Here is a 20,628-nt window from a genome sequence, read left to right as displayed (position 1 = left end):
TGGAAAAGGGCCATAAGTGGTGCCACTGTTTTAGTTACTCTGCTTACTTTACATGAGCTGTTTTTTTTTTTTTTAAATAAATAACATAGGCAATTGTATTTCTACACAAAAACATAATCTTCATTTCATTCTCTCTCAGCACGTATTCAACTGACGAGTCTCTAGTGGTGTCTCCTCTGCTAGGCAACGTATGCTTCGCTTCCTCACAGTACAGCATCTGCTTTACTCTCGGGTCTTTCGCCAAGATCTACTCCGATACCTATGGTAACACAACTAGACAAATTGGCATTCCTGTACTTGATTTTTCTCTATATACTTATATATATATTTTCCTTCCAGGTGACATAAACTACAACGAGTTTGCAAAGAGACTCTGGGGAGACATCTACTTCAACCCCAAGACGTGAGAATCCCTTTAACTGCTGTTTTAAGTATGAGAAGCGTCTCATATTTCCTCTAACGTGATCGGTTGTGCTGTCTGTCAATCAGGAGGAAGTTCACCAAAAAAGCCCCCAACAGTAACTCGCAGCGCAGCTTTGTGGAGTTCGTCCTGGAGCCGCTCTACAAGATCCTCTCGCAGGTAAGCCCCGTTCACGCATATGTTAGGGAAGTTTTAATTTTATTATTTGAACAGCAGGTTCCCTTCAACTATGCGAATTTCTCATATCTATCTGTAGGTGGTCGGGGATGTGGACACTTCGCTGCCACGTGTACTGGATGAACTGGGGATCCACCTGACCAAAGAGGAGCTCAAACTCAACATCCGGCCTCTGCTGCGACTAGTCTGCAACCGCTTCTTTGGGGAGTTTACAGGTTTGTGATTTCCTAAAAGTACGGCGCGCTATTACACGTCATGTGTCCTACGTATATAAAATAGAATATGATTTGTCATAATTTAATCTGATTTTCTTGTTATTGGACCAAAAAGGCTTTGTGGACATGTGCGTGCAGCACATCCCGTCTCCTCATGGGGGAGCCAGAGCCAAGATCGAACACAGCTATACAGGAGGCCTGGACTCCGACCTGGGGGAGGCCATGACGGAGTGTGACCCTGATGTATGTACCCAAGACTGTGTGTGTTTGTGTGCATGGTGGCAGTAGGACCAGCATGCTTTGGATTAATGTTCCTCTTTGTTTCAGGGTCCGTTAATGTGTCACACCACGAAGATGTACAGCACAGATGACGGAGTGCAGTTCCACGCCTTTGGTCGGGTTCTGAGCGGAACCCTGCAGGCGGGGCAGCCGGTGAAAGTTCTAGGAGAGAATTACACACTGGAGGATGAAGAGGACTCGCAGATCTGCACCGTCGGACGCCTCTGGATCTCTGTAGCCCGGTAATGGCCTCTTTTGGTTGTTGGTGCTTGAAACAAAGTTCCCTGTGGCAGCCATTTTGAAGCACACGAGGCTGTTTTTCCACTGCACATTGAAACTTGATAACCAGACCGAGCGAGCCAGCAGAGTTCGTTTTGCACTAATTTGAGAGCCGACTGCAGACACAGTGACAGCGATATTATCGTTTATTTATTACCAGTTAATTAGCATGCTTTGAGTGTTTTCTGAAAATCCTTGACAGTGATTTTTAACGTTCATAAAGGTATACCGACGCACAAAACCTTCTGTGATGCTGCACGCTGAAATCGTCTGAAAACAAAAGCGTCTGTTCCATGTTTTGTGCCGCTAAAACAGCTCGGTAGAGATGTCCACAAGGTTTTCTCCGCCTACGCAGACAGTCTGAACCGGCTACTCGAGCCGAGAAAAACTTGCCTTTCGATGTTCAAGCGATTTATATCGTCTTTGCTGCAAATCTCATTTTTCCACCACGAAATTGTCTCCAACTTGGGTCTAGCATGCAGGCCTTTCAATTAGGGATGGCGAAAACTAAAAAAAATCTTGACCACCACCGAGCCTCATTAGCCGGTTAAAGTCGGTTAACCTCAGGGCTTTGAACCGGTTCAAGGAACGAAAATGAAAACCGGGAACTTTTTCTATTTCACATGGAACAGAAACGAAACCAGAAACTTTATTATTTTTTATGTTCCAGAACAGAAACGCTTATTAAAAATAATGGTAACCGGTTAATACCGGTTTTTATTTCGTTCCTCAAAGTTTCCGTAGCCTACAAATAAAAGTCATTCTTCTCCTGCGCAAGTTTCTATGACCTGGTGGGGTTCACTTCCTGTGTGACGTTCGCTGACTGAATGGAGAGAGCGGGAGGGTGGACTACTATCACGTCTCCACATCTTAAATAAGAGGTAAATATTGCAGTCTATCGTTATTCAAAAACGTCAATTTCAAACACGATATCAATATATTTGTCCACGTTAATGAGAGGCTCGTGAACATTAAATGACGTTAACCTCTGTTAGCCTATCAATGCATAGGGCCTGACTAGCCTTTGGTAACACACTAAACGAATTCTCTTTCATTTTTGGCACTTTTTCTGTTTGTGTAGATGGGAAGACATACTGAGAATCCAAATCGCCAACATTTGAAATAATAATTGTTTTGAATTATTTCTTGTCTTATTTAATGAAGGTTGTAATAGAATTAGCCTACATTTGGCTTAAGCTGGATGAGACAGAGACATAATTTTATGGCCATTTGTTAAACCGCTGACCGGGAACGTAATTAACCGTTCCGGGAACGAAATTTTTTTTGTTCTAACCGGTTCGGGAACGTCTATTTAATGGTGGAACCCAAAACCGGAAACGTTAAAATTCCGTTTCTGTTCGGAACGAACCAATAGGAAAAAAATTCTGGTTCAAAGCCCTGGTTAACCTATGAGGTTTAAAATTCTAGAATTGGAATTATTAGAATCTATTCTAAATCTAACCTCGAGCATCCGCACATTCAGTCCCAGTCGCTGCCCTCCACTCACATTACCTTTTCTACAGCGCGAAACATTTAGTCAAACGCGGCACTGATGTCGAGGGGTTTGTGTTGGAGCGGAGGACAAATGGCTCCAGCTTAGAGACAGTTTCAGTTGGCCATGATGGCGTTGAAAATAAAGTCAAGTGCTAGAAGAAGTACATAACATTTCAGTGATGGGAATAACGGCGTTAAAATAAAGGCTGTTATAACGCTGGGTAATCTAATTAATTAGCTACAATCGCTATAACGCCGTTACCAATATCAACACGCCATTACTGCATGGTATTGAAGTTGCTCTGAAGCCGTCACCGACTTGGCTCACAGACATAAAAGCTGCGTTTGTCACTCCCCCTCCAGACACCGCTGTCATTTCATTCTCTCCCCTTCCCTCCAAAAGTCAGCATCTGCGCCTTTAGTTTGTGTGGAGAGATATGATCTGCAATAACATGCATTGTTGGCTACAGACCGAAACATACTTTCAGAATGCACTGGCCAAGGCAGGACTAAACTCCATGTGCCTTCTAATAATAATAAAAAAAAAACCAGAATAGTAATTTGTAAGCTAAAAAGTCTGTGTCTGCACTTTTCTTTCGCCGAGTGGCAGCTGTGTTCAACTGGGGCGGGAGGGCGGGACATAACTGAATGGGTGTTTCTGATTTGTCAGCTGTCGTCCTTACACCGCATGACATGCCCCAAGTGTTTACAACACAGAATTCCAGGTTCTCCGCTCCACAATCGGCAGCTTCAAAATGATTGATTTTTTTTTAACCGACAACCAAAAAATAATTAACCGGTTGACGTTGATTCGGTCAACCATCGGTCAAACGGTCATCGGTTAACATCCCTACTTTCAATTACATGAAACCTGCGACGGATAACATCGTAGGCGCCCAAATCAAGGTCAAGCGCCCAAAATATGCTACCAAAAGTAAAAAAAAAATGTTGATTAAATAAACTTGGCTGCATAAGGGCCTCTGCATGCTCTTGCGACAAGGCTTTCGCAGATAGCTTTTTGCAGACAGTTGTAATTTATCGTTGAGCGGGGAGTAATAGGCGTGCGCGATGTTATTCACCACCACAACGCAAGGGGGCGCGAAGTCGCAAAATCGCTAGGAGTAGTTGGTGGGTGTGGTTAGTGGAGTGTTTATCCTCCGGTTACTTATAATAACTAGAACTGGAGTCGTATAGATGTACGTACTTCCTCACTTCCTTGATCAACCGCTCTTTGTGCTGCTCCATCTTTGCTCGTGTTTTTAAAAATGGCGGTCGTGAAAACAAAACAAACCGGGAAAGTAGGGAGGCAGAAGTGCGTGTAGAGTGGACCAATCAGAGCCCTCTTGTCTGCGACGCTGTCTGCGAGGCTTCTGCGGTGGTCACAATTTTTGGGAGGTGCGCGCAGAGTGTCTGCGAAGGGGGGGGGGCTACGCAGACGCCATCTGCGAGGACTGGGTTGTCAGCATAAATTGGCCTTTAAACCCAATGTCTTGACTTTCTTCTTTAAAAACACCGGAATTAGCATGTATTTCTTGTAATTGATGCAAAATCCGCACCATTCCCATGTAGTTCCGGGTTCGTCGAACTAGCTGTAAGCTTTGCGCAGAGCACGAATTCTCCATCAACGGCGATCGGCACGCCATGATTTCGTGGAGGAGCAAGACTCGCGTGCCAATGACCAGAGCGGGATTTCCACATTAGGTAAATCATCTTTCTTCTTCTTTTATATTGTTTTATGGCGGTTGTCAAACAGCTTTTAGGTTCATTACCGCCACCTTCTGGACTGGAGTGTGAATCAGAATGTTTGACACTATTGTGCTAAATTCTCCTAATAATTCCTGTATCATTTAAAAACCTAAAAATAGCCCTATATCCTACATTATCAGACCTCAACTGCAATATCTCTCTGATACCTAGTGTCATATGATTTAAATCAGGTAAAAGACCGAATAAAAGAGAGCTATTCAGGACACAACTGTGTGTATTTAAGAGACAGCTTTCATTAGAGCCCTGCACTCCTGCAAGAGTCCCGCGGGACTCGCGGGACCCGCCGCAAAGCAGTGCGGCGCGGGACAAATTTTGAAAGCTCATTGCGGGTGCGGGCGGGACCGGAAGTGCACATATGCGGGCGGGAGCGGGAGTGCACATATGCAGGCGCGGGTGGGAGCGGTGATGAGCTGCAGTCCCGCTAACTAAAAACGTGTTTTAAACAGGTTACACAGTGACGGTAGGCTTGACTCAATGCTATCCCAGAAATCCTTCCTGTAATATGCAAATTTGGCTGTCCAATCAGAGGCGGCCAAATTTGCATATTACAGGAAGGATTTCTGGGATAGCATTGAGTCAAGCCTACCGTCACTGTGTAACCTGTCTTTCTGATTAGAGTTGTAGACTAACTCAAGCAGTAAATCACTTCACTCATGGTACAAAGCAAGCCCATTCACTTTTTTATGCTGATTAGAGAATTACAATGGTTTCTCATGTGACAAAAATGTGCGATTCGCGATTAAATATTTTAATCGCTTGACAGCACTAATTATTATTATTATTATTATTAGAGACACTACATGCTGAATTCAGAAACAAGGTAAATAATAACAAATGTGAACGTGAGCTGTAGATATTTATGCTCAAATCCACTCAAAGTAGGGGGTGGGGCACCATCACGCTCTGTCAAGACAAGAACTTTCCTGAGAAATAACGCGAACATCTGCATCATGCGGGATTTGCGGGCGGGAGCGGGACAAAATATGGCAGGCGGGAGCGGGACTGAAAAATCATAATTCTTTGCGGGCGCGAGCGGGAGTGGGACTGCACAATGCGGGCACGGGCGGGAGCAGGACTGAAAAATCCGACCCGCGCAGACCTCTAGCTTGCATCTTAAATCCACACAGTTGTGTAAGTGTTGGTGGAATCAGTGACTTGGAGCTTGGTCCTCTTGTTGATGATAGTCTTAGACACTGGCCTTTCATTTAAACTAAACTCTTTTTTTACCCGACTACATACTGTGAATTGCGCTGCCGATTCTTGTGATGTGAGTGAAAAACCTTTCGTGTCGCAGGTCTGCTACAGGTTCGTCTCTTTGACGGCAACAGTGCAGAACTTGCTTTTTCATTCCCAGGCTCCTTTCCTCCAGGCTCTCCTCAGGCCCCAACACGTCTTTTAAATACTAACTGGCTGTATTCTAATTATTTTTGTCATGTACATTAAGAGGGATTAATGCTGTAGACATTTTGCAATAAAGGTAAAAATAACATTTCATAGATTTCTTTATTTATTCATAAATTTGTCGCTAAAAAAAGCAGCAGCAGGTTTAAACACGGAGCACTGGGAAAACAGCACTTTGCGCGCGCAGAAAAGCCCAAATTACCCTGTATCACGACGGAAAAAGCCCAAATTCAGAAATACAGGGTGTAGCCCAAATTATGGAATTGAAAGGCCTGGCATGACCGGAAGCGACACCATATTTGTTGATCGATTCTCGCGCTCTGATTGGCTGAGCCGGACTACGCGACTGTAGTTATGTTACAGAGCCAGGCAGCGTACTACAGAGGGTAACTCAGAAAGCCAAGCACCACACATCTGGAGGGAAATTTCATACATAATTTGCAAGTATTTTACAGGGAAATGGTTCGTAATTTATGAGCTGAGAATGCACCAGAAGGCATGTAAATATTTCAAAATTTTCTTTGGGAGCATGCCCCCAGACCCCCCTAGCATTAGCGCATTAGCCGCCTACTATTTTTTTTTTTTTTTTTAAGCCAGCTACTTCAGATTTTCTCGAGAGCCCTGAGCTCAGGTATTTATTATCTTACGATGGGATGTTTGCTTGGCAGTATGGCACATAAAAATAGCAGAACGCATAAAGAGTGGTCACAGGGACAAAGGTCATGCAGCAGTAGAAAGAGTGGAAACAAGAGCACAGTCCATTAAGAAAGAAAGCAAGCACAACTTTATTCATCAGACACTTGTGAAATTCCTCTCTGCATTTAACCCATCTGAAGCAGTGAACACACACATGTGAGCAATGAGCCCACACACAAACCCAGAGCAGTGGGCAGCCATGCTAACAGTGCCCGGGGAGCAGTTGGGAGTTCGGTGCCTCGCTCAAGGGCACCTCAGCCCAAGGCCGTCCCATATTAACCTAACCTGCATGTCTTTGGACTGTGGGGGGAAACCAGAGCACCCGGAGGAAACCCATGCAGACACGAGGAGAACATGCAAACTCCGCACAGAAAGGCCCTCGCCGGCTGCTGGACTCGAACCCAGAACCTTCTTGCCGTGAGGCGACCGTGCTAACCACTTACACCACCGTGCCACCCACCATAAAAACGTGCAAGACAGAAAAGCCGATGTATATGGCCATAGTCATGCACTACGTTCAGACTGCAACCTGAAACGACCCATATCCGATTTGTTGTGAAATCCGATTTTTTTGTTAGGCCGTTCACATTACCAATTATATGAGACTTGTATGCGATCTCCAATATGAACGGAAAACGACCCAAAAGTGTCCCTCATGCGCAAATTGACACGTATGCTGTGTGTGTGAGTGAGTGAGAGTGTCTCTGTGTGAGAGGTTGTGTGTGTGTGTGTGTGAATGAGAGTGTCTCTGCGTGAGAGAGAGAGAGAGAGAGAGAGAGAGAGTGTCTGTGTGAGAGAGAGGGTGTGTGTGTGAGTGGGGTCGTGGCAGCAACCTCCGTTGAAAGATTGATTGATTGATTGAAGTGCGCATGCTCTCTACATAAACACTGTCTAGTGCAGACATCCCAAGTCTCCCGGAAGTTCCGGGAGTCTCCCGCATATTGATAGCGGCTCCCTGATGCCCGCAAATTGGAGAATATCTCCCGGAATCTAGAGCAAGAGCACGCACGCGAATTAGAGCAAGAGCACGCACGCGAAGTGAGCAAGAGCACGCACGCACATTAATGTCTGCATCGCGCATATGACGGAGTGCGCGAGAGACTGTGTGTGCGCCTGTTCATGTAGCGCATTATGTCATTGTTGTTGTTTTCCACCAAAGAGGCGGGATTAGCCAACGCAGAATAGTGATGTTTGTCTCTTGTTGATGACGTGTAGGTCGCATGAATGCGACCTGTCCGGTCAGACTGCAGTCGCATGTGAAAATATCGGATATGCATCGGATTTAGGACCACATATCCAAGCGGCCTGGGTCGCATGCGAAAAAATCGGATCTGTGTCGTTCAGATTGTCAATAACAAATCGGATACAGGTCGCATATGGGCAAAAAAATCGGATATGGGTCGTTTCAGGGTGCAGTCTGAACTAGGGGTGTGCAAAAATATCGATACGGCGATATATCGCGATACTTTGTCTTCTGATTCAATATCGATACTCAAAATTTGAATATCGATATTTTTTCAAATAACAAATCATGTTTCAGACGGGTTGTAAATCCAGTACGACTTCCGCACCTCCGCTCCGCGAGGTGTCGCTGTGCCGCTCCCTCACTGCAAGGCACTCTTCGTCTTCTCTTTTTTCCCCGGCGGTTGCAGTGAGGGGGAAAAAAACAAGCAAGCATGGCTGTTAACGTAAACCTAGAGACGCCGCCGAACTTTAAGGCAGATGTTTGGAGGCACTTTGGATTCCAAAGGAAAGGAGAAAAAAACAGTGAGCCGGTGTTCTGTAAAGTTATCCTACCTCTTGGATTTCTCCTACCAAGCCTACTGCGCATGCGCGAAATCCAGGAGGGTAGGAAAATTCAACAGTAGTTTTGTCCTACCGATCAGCTGGGCTGATAGAAAATCGGTGAGTATTTCACGCACTTGCCGATTTTTATGTTTTGTGCGTATTGGTCGAGTCTTTGGCCGAGTCAAATAATTTGTAATGCCTTGTTTTGAATAATAAACCGGTCTGTATGAGAACTTGCTAATTCATGTGTTCTGCGCATGCGCAGTGGGAGACTAAGATGCACACTGCACTTTTCAATGTGTTTCAGACAGTGTGTTGTTCCTGCAAAATAAGCACAAGTTAAATGTTCTCCGGTATATGTTCTCAAGTTTACAAAGAACAAATTGATATTAGTGTTAGCACTGAAATGTATGTGCAGTCTGCAGTGCAAGTTTTAAGTTTTCATAAAACAATTTGATTCTGCTTGTGAAGCAGCACTGATGTGTCCATGCTTACAGAAAAGTTGAGAATACTAGCACAGAAATGGGAATTTTCTGTATGTTGTAGTGAAGCAACTCTTGGTTTTGCCAGCAGTGGAATAGAGACAAATATATGTCTGGTAAGAGTGTGTAGTTATGTATGTGAAATGTAATTTTACAGTGGTCAATAAATTCTGATTTTCTTCAGTGACACAGATATCGTGATGTGGTTGAAATTTCTTGCAATATATCGATTATCGCAGAATCGCTGTACCGTGATATTATCGTTATCGTGGGCAAAATATCACCATAGTATCATATCGTGAGGTATCTGGTGATACCCAGCCCTAGTCTGAACGTAGTCATGTTTCTGTTTGCCTTTGGGTGCCAATATATCCGATCAGACAAGAAGGTTAAATTCCTCACTTGAAAGAAACTTGAGGTAAAAAGTCAGTCGAGGTGACCTGCTACGATGATTCTACTCTCAGCTTGTTACTGGGTTGTACTATCCTTTGTGTTCTGGAGAAAAGCCTAGGTATTTTTTTTCTTTGCATTTATATAAACCCCTGACTCTGATTCCCGTGTGTTTTTGTGTTTACGTAGGTATCAGATTGAGGTGAATCGGGTCCCTGCTGGCAATTGGGTGTTAATTGAAGGCTGTGACCAGCCCATTGTGAAAACGGCCACCATCACAGAGCCTCGGGGTAACGAAGAGGTGAGATGTATTATTATTATTATTATTATCTCATCTCATCTCATTATCTCTAGCCGCTTTATCCTGTTCTACAGGGTCGCAGGCAAGCTGGAGCCTATCCCAGCTGACTACGGGCGAAAGGCGGGGTACACCCTGGACAAGTCGCCAGGTCATCACAGGGCTGACACATAGACACAGACAACCATTCACACTCACATTCACACCTACGGTCAATTTAGAGTCACCAGTTAACCTAACCTGCATGTCTTTGGACTGTGGGGGAAACCGGAGCACCCGGAGGAAACCCACGCGGACACGGGGAGAACATGCAAACTCCGCGCAGAAAGGCCCTCGCCGGCCACGGGGCCTTCTTGCTGTGAGGCGACAGCGCTAACCACTACACCACCACATTTCTCACCAGAGTGAGAAATTAGTATCTCAGGGAACACTGGAAAAACAATTATGCCTGAGGATAGAATTATACTTCTGCGAATCTGTGAACCCATAACCACTTTTACAAAGGTGTTGTGTAAAGGTGTACACTAGATGGCAGTGTTGCGTGAATGCGATTTTACTGGAATGGACAGAAAAAATGAAGAGAGTCTGATTCACGGAAGGAATGAGAATGAAGATTTGGCAGATTGAAACTGCATCTTCATTCTAGCACATAAATTCCTAGTTCCTCCTGGGTTCTGAAAAATATTCTCGACTTATTTTTTTTCTTCACTTGGTCTGTATTTTTAATTTTTTTCTTAGTTACCGTCATATCAAAGTGGACTTAATATAGGTTTATACCAACCCAACTGGCACAATTCAAATATTTGTACAGATACAGATAAATCTCTCCGTTACATATAAAATTTAGGCTCCACTCCAGACTAATAAGAGAGACTTGATTTTGGGCGCCCTGTGCACCATCAAGCTAAAATAAACCTCTTTAGTTTGAGCTCACTGAAGGTTATTTTAGCAGGGAATTATTTAAGAGAGGTATTAGGACTCCCTTTAGCCTTTACTTCAACACAAAACTGGATTTACAATTGAACAGAGTCGAGAAGAATCTCGGAACAACCAACAGTGAAGTAATCCGATTTTAGCCTAGGTCACAACCGGCCGTACGATTTTTTGGCCGTGCGATTTTTGGCGTTTCCCAAATCGCTGCGGTTTTTTTTTTTTTGTTCGTGGAGAAAGACGCACGTTGGCCGTAAGTTTGTCTTGCAACCTGAAAAAACCGTAAGCGCCCGTAGAGTTTGTTTGACATGACAAAGAACCTCTGCAGCCAGTCTACGGCTCGAAAATCAGCACGTCACGCGCGCCCTCCGTGCGTTTCTTGTGTTTTTTGCACGTAGACCGGCCGTAAGAGCACGTACGGCCGGTTGTGACCTAGGCTTTTCCTGTTGGTTTATAAACCGAACACAGAACGACACGGCGTTTTTCATCATGCGTTCGCCACAGGGATTCAACATGCCACGCCCCTCGAAACTTGGCTCCCTGCAGTTGCTTGTCAGCTGACGCCACTTTCAGTTTGGCGTAGGCGGTGTTTTTTTTTTTTTTTTTTTTAAACCAACCTGTTTTACTGACACTGTGTGATGTGTTCGGAGACGGTCGGGGCTCTGACTGTGCCTCCCCCGTGCCTGTTTCAGCCCTTAAATCATCTTCAGTGCTTGAAGATGCTCACTCAAAAAACTTAATCAGCTTAGACTGCGCCATTGTTCGGTTCACGCAGAGATAATTACACCACCACACCAGGCCGATTTAAGACACGCTGTGATTGGTCAAAAGCTTAGCGCTCATTTAGTCATTATGTGTAGTCGATTGTTATTGGTCACAAGCACGTGGTCGTTGTTTCCACTCCTGCTGTCCCTTCACTGGAGTTGGATTTTTGTGGCATTTGTGAAGGGATTTCTATAAAAGATGATTATGATTAAAAAAAAATTTGGATTTAGTGCAAAGTTCGTATCTTGGATTCATGTTCTCTACTCTCTCCCATTAGCAGCGATTCGTACAAACAACAACTTATCCTCCTCCTTCCCATTGCGCCGTGGGACCAGGCAAGGCTGCCCTCTATCGCCACTCCTATTCGCTCTGGCGATTGAACCTCTAGCGCAGGGGTCACCAAACTTTTTTCTCTGGGGGCCACATTGTCGTTCCTGACTGTGATGGGGGCCGGGGTCGGGTCAGCTATATCACATAGAATTGTATGACCCAGACAAATATGACCACCAGCAGGCCTCATTGTGTAGTAGAGATTACTAGCCTGGCACAGCCATCCCCACTACTATATCCATACTACTATATCAACACTTGATTCCTGGCACATATTTGTTTATCTTTACTAGTGGTTTGCAAAAGTAGTAATCGAGTCTTCACACTTTGTTTTAATTTGAAATACCACAGATATTCCATTTATTTATTTTCTAATAAAAATAACATCAAAGCTGTCAAGGTAAGAAACATCTGCCTAGTTGAGGTGATTGACACTGGCAAAGGTGAGTGGAAAATTATAAATTGTAGGTAGGCCTGTTGATATTATTAATAATATAAATAATAATTGTATGCAGCACTTAATAAAGGTCAAATAAATAGGCCTATAAAATAAATACATTTAAAAAAACAGTGAAATTATAATAATATGATCAATAGATCACAGCAGTTGTGCTGTGTCCTGCACGTCATTGCTCTCATCCATGGCCAAAGCAAAAAAACTCGAATTCTGACGCTTTCTCATTCAGCTGGTCATACACGTTGTCCCCCAAATCTTCGGTTCGCCTGGTCGTAGTAGGTGCGGAGAGACTCACCGCGTCGAGTGCATCCTTCTTGTCGGGACACACCTCCTCGGCCACAGCAAGCATGCATACTTTAACAAAGTCCCCATCAGTAAACGGCTTTCCATGGGTAGCTAGTAGGTGAGCTACCTTATAGCTAGCTCGGACAGCAGCCTGGTTGATCTGGGTTTGGCGAAGGAATACATTCTGTTGTGCAGCCAGTCCGCATTTCATCCTCCGAATCCTGTCTTCTCTTGTTTGCCCTCGCAAACTAGCATACTCTTTGTGGCGGGTTTCATAGTGACGACGCAGATTATATTCTTTGAAAACCGGCACACTTTCTTTACATACAAGATAAACTGCACGGTCCTTACACTGAACGAAAAAATAATCGGTGGTCCACTGTTCTTTAAAAACTCTGTACTCTGTCAGCTTTTCGCTTACCGCTAGCCATTTTGCTGTCCTGAACACTGACAGTTCTCTGCGCATGCGCTGCCTGTCACTGCTTGATCGCGAGCATATGATGAAAATTCGGAAAATATGAATAGTTCATTTTATAACTAAATATCAATTTTAATTGATAAAATCAACAAAATACAAGATGAAGACATGGTATTATTTGCCAAAAAGCAATTTAAAAAAATAGGCCATGACCACTTTTGGGGATTGCCTCATAGGGCCGGTTCAAGTGATGGGGGGCAGAGGGGCTGGGGGGCCGGTCAAAAGGGGGTGGTGGGCCGGATCTGGCCCGCGGGCCGTAGTTTGGTGACCTCTGCTCTAGCGATTGCCCTACGTGACAATATCTTAATCAAAGGTATACAGAGGAATAACACTGAACATAAGGTATCCCTTTACGCGGACGATATGCTTTTGTACTTATCTGAACCACTAAGCAGTCTGCCATTAACACTTGCCCTGTTAGATACATTTGGGAAAATATCTGGTTACAAAATAAACACACAAAAAACTGAGCTTATGCCTATAAATCTTGCTGCCGAACAGACTGTGCTTAATTCACTGCCCTTTAAAATAAGTAAAGATAAGTTTAAAGGAATACGCCACCCCCAGGTGAAATTGAGTCAGTCCCTGCAGTCCCTAGAGTTGGATGAGTGAGCCAAAGCGTTTTGTAGCCGACCTAGCCATTGCCCTGATCTAGAAACGCCCCGGTTAGCTTTAGCTTAGCGTAGTCGCTGTAATCCGGCGTGTCCAGATAGCATTGTCGTTGCAAAAGTGAATCAAATAACTCAAGATTTTTTTATAATTATTTCTCATGACCTGTACATTCACATCGAGTACACATATCAATGCAAATTAACACGAAGGGATTTACTAGACCAATTTATATCTGGAACTATTTTCGGCCACAGCACAGGCAAAGCACCGCTGCAGGCGCAAAGACACCACGCAGCACCACAACTTCCGTCAATACACCAGTGTTACCAGGGAAACCAGGGTTTTCAGGTGCTGCGTGGTGTCTTTGTGCCTGCAGCGGTGCTTTGCCTGTGCTGTGGCCAAAAATAGTTCCAGATATAAATTGGTCTAGTAAATCCCTTCATGTTAATTTGCATTGATATGCGTACTCGATGTGAATGTACAGGTCATGAGAAATAATTATAAAAAAATCTTGAGTTATTTGATTCACTTTTGCAACGACAATGCTAGCTGGACACGCCGGATTACAGCGACTACGCTAAAGCTAACCGGGGCGTTTCTAGATCAGGGCAATGGCTAGGTCGGCTACAAAACGCTTTGGCTCACTCATCCAACTCTAGGGACTGACTCAATTTCACCTGGGGGTGGTGTACTCCTTTAAATATTTAGGTATCTGGGTTACACAATTTTAAGCATCTCTACAAAGCCAATTTCCCCCCACTTGTCAAATCTATGAAAAATGATCTTGGTCACTGGAACCTATTACCGTTATCATTAGGAGGCAGAATTAATACTATTAAAATGATTGTGCTACCAAAGGGGTGTTCACACGGCACATTTGCATCGATGCTGCACCGATGTATTTTGTTGCGATATATCTTACACCGGTGTAAATTTTGTGGAGCGTTCACGCGTCACAAACCTGCTTACTAGAGAGAAGCGTGTTAGCACCGGTGCAGCCCCACTTGCGTTCACACGGCAGTTTTTGCGACCGTGCTACATGATAGTAATAATGCGGAAATGAAATATGCGCATGCGTGAAAATGCACTTCCTTTTTCCGGTTGTCATGGCCATCACTAAGCACCGGGAAAACAACGTGGATGAAGACACCAGTGTTGCCAGATACTGCTGACGTTTTCCAGCCCAAAATATGTTTAAATCCACCAAAATGCACTTAAAACCGCCCAATCTGGCAACACTGGAAGACACGCAGTTCTGTTGTTGTTGATATTCGCCATTTTGGAAGCGCAAAATACCAGGATGCAAATTATGCAATGCCCGTATGTAATCAACTCTCCTCACGCATAGCGAGTCTACCCCTGTAGCGTTCAGACGTCCCATTTTATATCGGTGCTGCCCCGCAAACTAGCATTTACTCCGGAGTAAATTTCTTAAACCACCTCCTGAGCAGGGTTAGATTTGCACCGGTTTAAGCAGCTTTCAGGGGCTACACCGGTATAACTTTGTACCGTGTGAACGCTCTACCGGGGCAGTCCTGGTGCTACACTGGAGTAAAAGTTGCTGTGTGAATACCCCTCTAGATTTTTGTATCTGTTCCAGTGTATTCCTATCTTTGACAAAATCCTTTTTTTTTTTGCTTCTTGATAAACTGTTATCCTCATTCATCTGGAATAAAAAAAATTCCACGAATACAAAAGAACATTTTACAGCGGCACTGTGAACATGGAGGACTATCTTTACCCAACTTACAGTATTATTACTGGTCGGCTAACATACGTGCTATGCTACATTGGCTTAACCCATCACAAGATAGTGACTCAAAGTGGTTGCGGCTGGAAAAGTCGACATGTGAACCTGCCTCTTTACATGCTTTACTTTGCTCCAAGCTCCCACTACCAGAACCTATATCCAGATATTCTATAAATCCAGTTGTTAAGCACTCCTTGAAGATATGGGCACAGTTCAGACGAGCATTTTTACTTAATAACTTAATTAATGCCCCTATATCAAGAAACAATATGTTTAAACCTTCCATCATAGACGGATCCTTTGATATCTGGACCAGGAATGGATTAGCTACTTTAAAAGACTTCTATATTGATAAGAATTTTGCATCATTTGAGCAATTGAGATTTAAAATATGAAATTCCCAACACACACTTCTTCAAGTACCTGCAACTTCGCAACTTTGTTTCCTCAGAATCGGCTCAATTTCCATCTATGCCGCCCAGCTCTCTCCTTGACTCTCTTTTGCCCCTTTTCCACCAAAGCAGTTCCAGGGCTGGTTCGGGGCCAGTGCTTAGTTTGGAACCGGGTTTTCTGTTTCCACTGACAAAGAACTGGCTCTGGGGCCAGAAAAACCGGTTCCAGGCTAGCACCAACTCTCTGCTGGGCCAGAGGAAAGAACCAGTTACGTCAGTGGGGGGGGGCGGAGTTGTTAAGTCAATTCAAGTCAACTTTATTGTCAAATATGCTATACATCAGGGGTGTCCAAACTGATCCATAAAGGGCCGTGTGGCTGCAGGTTTTCATTCCAGCCATGCAGCAGCACACCTGACTTGGCTCATTCAATCAACTGACACACCCAGCCTTTAATCAAGGGTGCACACATGCAAACTCCTCACCTTTCGGCGAAATTCGCCGTTTTGGTCCCAAAATAGGTCACTTGTGTGAATCGTGTAGATCCGAAGAGATTTTTTTTTTGGGGGGGGGGGAGGCAGGCTACAACGCTATTGTTGCCAAACATTTCACTTACAAGGTTACAGCCAATCAAGATAAACAGTTACTAACACGCTTCTTTTCCATTGGAGTTCTGATCAGCTGGTGCACAACCCACTGCTGGTTGCCAGTCCTCGCTTACGAATATTCCACAGATTCAGACCGCAAAGTCACCTTTTTATAGAGAGATCTGGCAACCTCATCTCGCGACTGAATCTGAATACCAATGGAACAGTTTCCAGCGCGCTCGGGGGTGAATAACCATGGGCAGATCTACCGGGGTGGCATATGCCACTCTAAAAGAAAGCCTTGCCACCCCTGCTGCTACCCCAGTTGGCAGCGACGAATTCAAAGAAAAATTACGGCCAATTTGACATTTACGTGCGCGAATTTCCAATGTCCGACTGTGGCGAATGCAGCACGAGATAACGCCAGAGATTGGTTGTTTTGGAAAATTGAGAGGCGCGAAGTGAGGGAGGCAGGAGTCACGAGGAAAGGAGACACGGGAGGAAAGGGGTAAAAGCTGATTAACTATCTATCAAAAAATGAAATTATAATGAATGAACAGTGCTAGCATAGTTGCGATGCTGATTTTGAGAGGATAAAAATCAGGTTGGAGAAGGTTATTTAGCTAACTATACATGTAAGGCAAAAAAAAAAAAAAGTGTGTTTCCGGTAACCCGACCGATCGAGAATTTCCGCGTCGAAATTGCCGACCGTAAAGTTTTTATTACAAATTTCCCTCGATATTTTAGTGTAAGCAGCGTTAGTTTGTCATAATTTTTTTTTTGTTTCAACGCATTCAAGTTGTGAAAGAAACGATAAAAAGTAAAATGTTTTGCCACTTCTATCAGCCTTCCTGGCTGTAATGCAAATTGCTTCCTCTTCAGTATACAAGTGCACTTCCATGGCAGGGAAAAACACTACATTTTGCCGCCTATGTAGTCCCCTATTTATACAAATAGGAGTCATTCAGGATTCAGCCATGTTTTTGCTCCGTGTTTTTGCTCGACCCAAGTTCTACAGTAGGCGAGGCGAGGCCGTCTGCTTTTAATGGAAGTAGCTGAGCCTAGGACGTTAAACCATATTTTCACGTTATTTCTTGATAAGGTGTTTTCACATTATCACATGAAAATATCATGAAATTACGTGTTATGTTATTACATGATAAATATATTGTAAAAACGTGATAACTCTGTTAACAATATCTTTTCACGTAATTACTTGAGTCTAAGCCAATTTTTTTTTTTTTGAGTGTGGCAGCAATACGCTTCCGCAGATCATAACTCGAACTCTTGCGATATTTTTTTTATTCGTTTAAAGATTTAAAACACTTATTTTATTATGATGTGTGGTATAAAGGATTCTGTGCCAAAATACTATTTTGTAAGATGTTTACTTGTGTTAATTTTTTCGAACAAAATAAAACAAATTAAGAAAAAAAAAATTTCCTACCTACCGACCTTATTTTAGTATTTCATGTTACCTGAAACACACTTTTTTTTTTTGGCCTAATGTTAGCTAGGGCTGACATTAGTTTTGTGTAAAGTCGGCCACAAAAGTTAATATTGATTCACCGTCTGTCAAGGAAAACATTGCTATTGGCTGAAGCTTATGATTCAAATATTGAGGATCTTAAACATGAGTTACATCAGACGAGGAGAGTACTAGACAGAAAAAAGGGGGAACAGGAGAGTCCTACCACTCTCATGGAGTTCACTGTTTTTGGACCCATACCAAGATGATGTTGTTTTTTTTTTGAGTTGTTCAGGTTGTGTAAAATAGCGGTTGTCTTGCCTGTGAGCAGTGCATCCTGTGAACGAAGTTTTTCATCTCTCAGGCTCATAAAGACTTATTTGCGGTTGACTATGACAGAAAAGAGACTATCAAGTTTGGCTGTACTCAGCATTGAATCAAAGCGCACAAAAGCATTAGATCTTGATAAATTTGTGAAGCGTTTTGCTGAGCAACATGGAAATCGCCGCATTCAGCTGTTGTAGGCATGACAAGTTCATGTTCTGCTCACTGGTGAGCCTTTACAAAGCATGAGGAAAAAAAACTATAAAATGTGACACTGGTGTAAATGGTTTAAATCATGCTGAACTTGAAGCAGTGTTGTTATTGTTGTTTTTTAGTGTCTGTTCTTTTGCATATACAGTATAAAACTGTCCAGAAACGGTATAGACCTCATCTGAGAATGTGTGTTCTTCGTGAACAATAAAGGCATGAGATTAAGTTTATCTGTATGAGTTTGTAAATGGCAGTCTGTGCCCTTTTGTAGTGTGTACATACTATTTGTCGTCAAACTGTGATTAAATTCAGTATATATACATGTCTGTAATACGTTGCCACCCCTCAAAAATTCCTGCCCCCCTCTTGCCACCCCATAAATATTTTTCTAGATCCGCCCCTGATTTCACATAGGTGATGTCTTTAAGAAAATTGACAGACAGGGATTGGCCAGGTGTGTCCTCTGGGGTAGGTCTGTTAGATAGCACAGGCAGTAATATATACCTTTTTGTAAATAGCCCACTGTGTTGTACACAGGGGTGAAAATTAACTTCACAAAATATCAAACTTTACCGGCCACTGACAAATAAATGGTACAATTTACCGGCCACTCAACAGTAACTTATTAAGACATGTTTATGGAAAGTTATTTTGTACTGTATTAAATTCAAGATGTCACTGGTTGCAATTTTTTTTGTAACGTAGACTACGAAATGTACTTTTGCGCGCGTGCCGTGTCCCCGTACATCCTTCTCACCCTTTTCACCCCTGACCAGTTTGCATGCCTGAGGGTGGGTGTGGCTGCAAGTATTTGACTGTGTGAAGACAGTTCAGTTGATTGAATGAGCCAAGTCAGGTGTGCTGCTGCATGGCTGGAATGAAAACCTGCAGCCACACGGCCCTTTATGGATCAGTTTGGACACCCCTGCTATACTAGCCTGGGAAATCCCATGCTGCTTTGCACAATCGTTCCGATCTGAAAAGACAGCATGGAAACTATGGTCTAAAGGCTCGCCTGAGTTAGGGAGCCAATCAGAGAGTGGGGAGGGGTGGAAAGACGGGGACGTATACTACTCGACAAACGGAAGCTTGTAGTTTATTTGGGAGTGTTTATGGATCACATTTAACATGGCGGCGAGCGATACGAACCAAACTTTCGATCAAGCTTTGTTTTGCACAAACGGCAGTAATCGTTCGGTGCCATTGTTTTCCTATTTTTGTTTTGCTTTCTCTTTCCTTCTCTTCTTCGCCTCTTCGTCGCTCAAACTACGTCACCGGGTACAACTGCCATGATTGGCCATGGGCTACGTATACGCCAAATGATAGACATTCGCAACGTCCAATAAACGGCCGTTGACAATCGTAAACCACACCTCCCCTACGAGAAATTCAATAGGCGGATTCCAGACCATATTTCACTTGTGATATGGTCTGGTGTTAACCAGACTACTGCTATACATGCTCAACATACAGCACAGATGAAATATCAGTCCTCTCTGACCCACAGTGCAAACTGGCAATGCAATAAATAAAAATAGAATAATTGAAAAAAACAAACAATATAAACAGTATAAACACTCTAGATAGGAACTAGACATAGACTAAACACTCAAACAATATCTCATCTCATAATCTCTAGCCGCTTTATCCTTCTACAGGGTCGCAGGCAAGCTGGAGCCTATCCCAGCTGACTACGGGCGGAAGGCGGGGTACACCCTGGACAAGTCGCCAGGTCATCACAGGGCTGACACATAGACACAGACAACCATTCACACTCTCATTCACACCTACGGTCAATTTAGAGTCACCAGTTAACCTAACCTGCATGTCTTTGGACTGTGGGGGAAACCGGAGCACCCAGAGGAAACCCACGCGGACACGGGGAGAACATGCAAACTCCACACAGAAAGGCCCTCGCCGGCCACGGGGCTCGAACCCGGACCTTCTTGCTGTGAGGCGACAGCGCTAACCACTACACCACTGTGCCGCCCCTCAAACAATATAAACAGTATAAACACTAGATAAGAACAAGACAGACTAAACACTCAGACAATATAAACAGTATAAACACTCTAGATATTAACTAGACTAAACACTCACTCACACACACACACACACGCACACAAATTGGTACAATAACCAAACAGTCAAGGGCACTTGAGGTATAGCAGGTAAACATGAAATAAGCAGAATAAACAAACTAGCAGCTGTTAAGATGAGGTAGTGCGGAATAGTGCAAATGAGCGAGGTAAAGTGAGATGTGCGGTCCCTGAGTTCAGTGTGTTAATGAACGATGAGATGTATGTATATGTGTGTGTGTTTGGGGGGGGGGGGGGGGACTGTGAGGATGACATG

General features: G+C 43.7%; 1 protein-coding gene across 1 annotated transcript in view; it reads left to right on the top strand.

Annotated features, from left to right (window-relative positions):
• The window catches only part of eftud2 (elongation factor Tu GTP binding domain containing 2), a 98,589-nt gene that overhangs the window by 27,301 nt on the left and 50,660 nt on the right, over positions 1 to 20,628 (top strand). Inside the window, exons 11-17 of the mRNA XM_060901952.1 lie at positions 140 to 264; positions 340 to 403; positions 490 to 580; positions 678 to 813; positions 929 to 1,056; positions 1,141 to 1,334; positions 9,579 to 9,690. Of these exons, the coding sequence (XP_060757935.1) occupies positions 140 to 264; positions 340 to 403; positions 490 to 580; positions 678 to 813; positions 929 to 1,056; positions 1,141 to 1,334; positions 9,579 to 9,690 (850 nt within the window). The remainder of the gene's footprint in view (positions 1 to 139; positions 265 to 339; positions 404 to 489; positions 581 to 677; positions 814 to 928; positions 1,057 to 1,140; positions 1,335 to 9,578; positions 9,691 to 20,628) is intronic.

This window comes from Neoarius graeffei, chromosome 20 (genome assembly GCF_027579695.1).
Source record: "Neoarius graeffei isolate fNeoGra1 chromosome 20, fNeoGra1.pri, whole genome shotgun sequence".
Taxonomy (NCBI): domain Eukaryota; kingdom Metazoa; phylum Chordata; class Actinopteri; order Siluriformes; family Ariidae; genus Neoarius; species Neoarius graeffei.
This window is presented reverse-complemented; position numbering and strand designations above follow the sequence as displayed.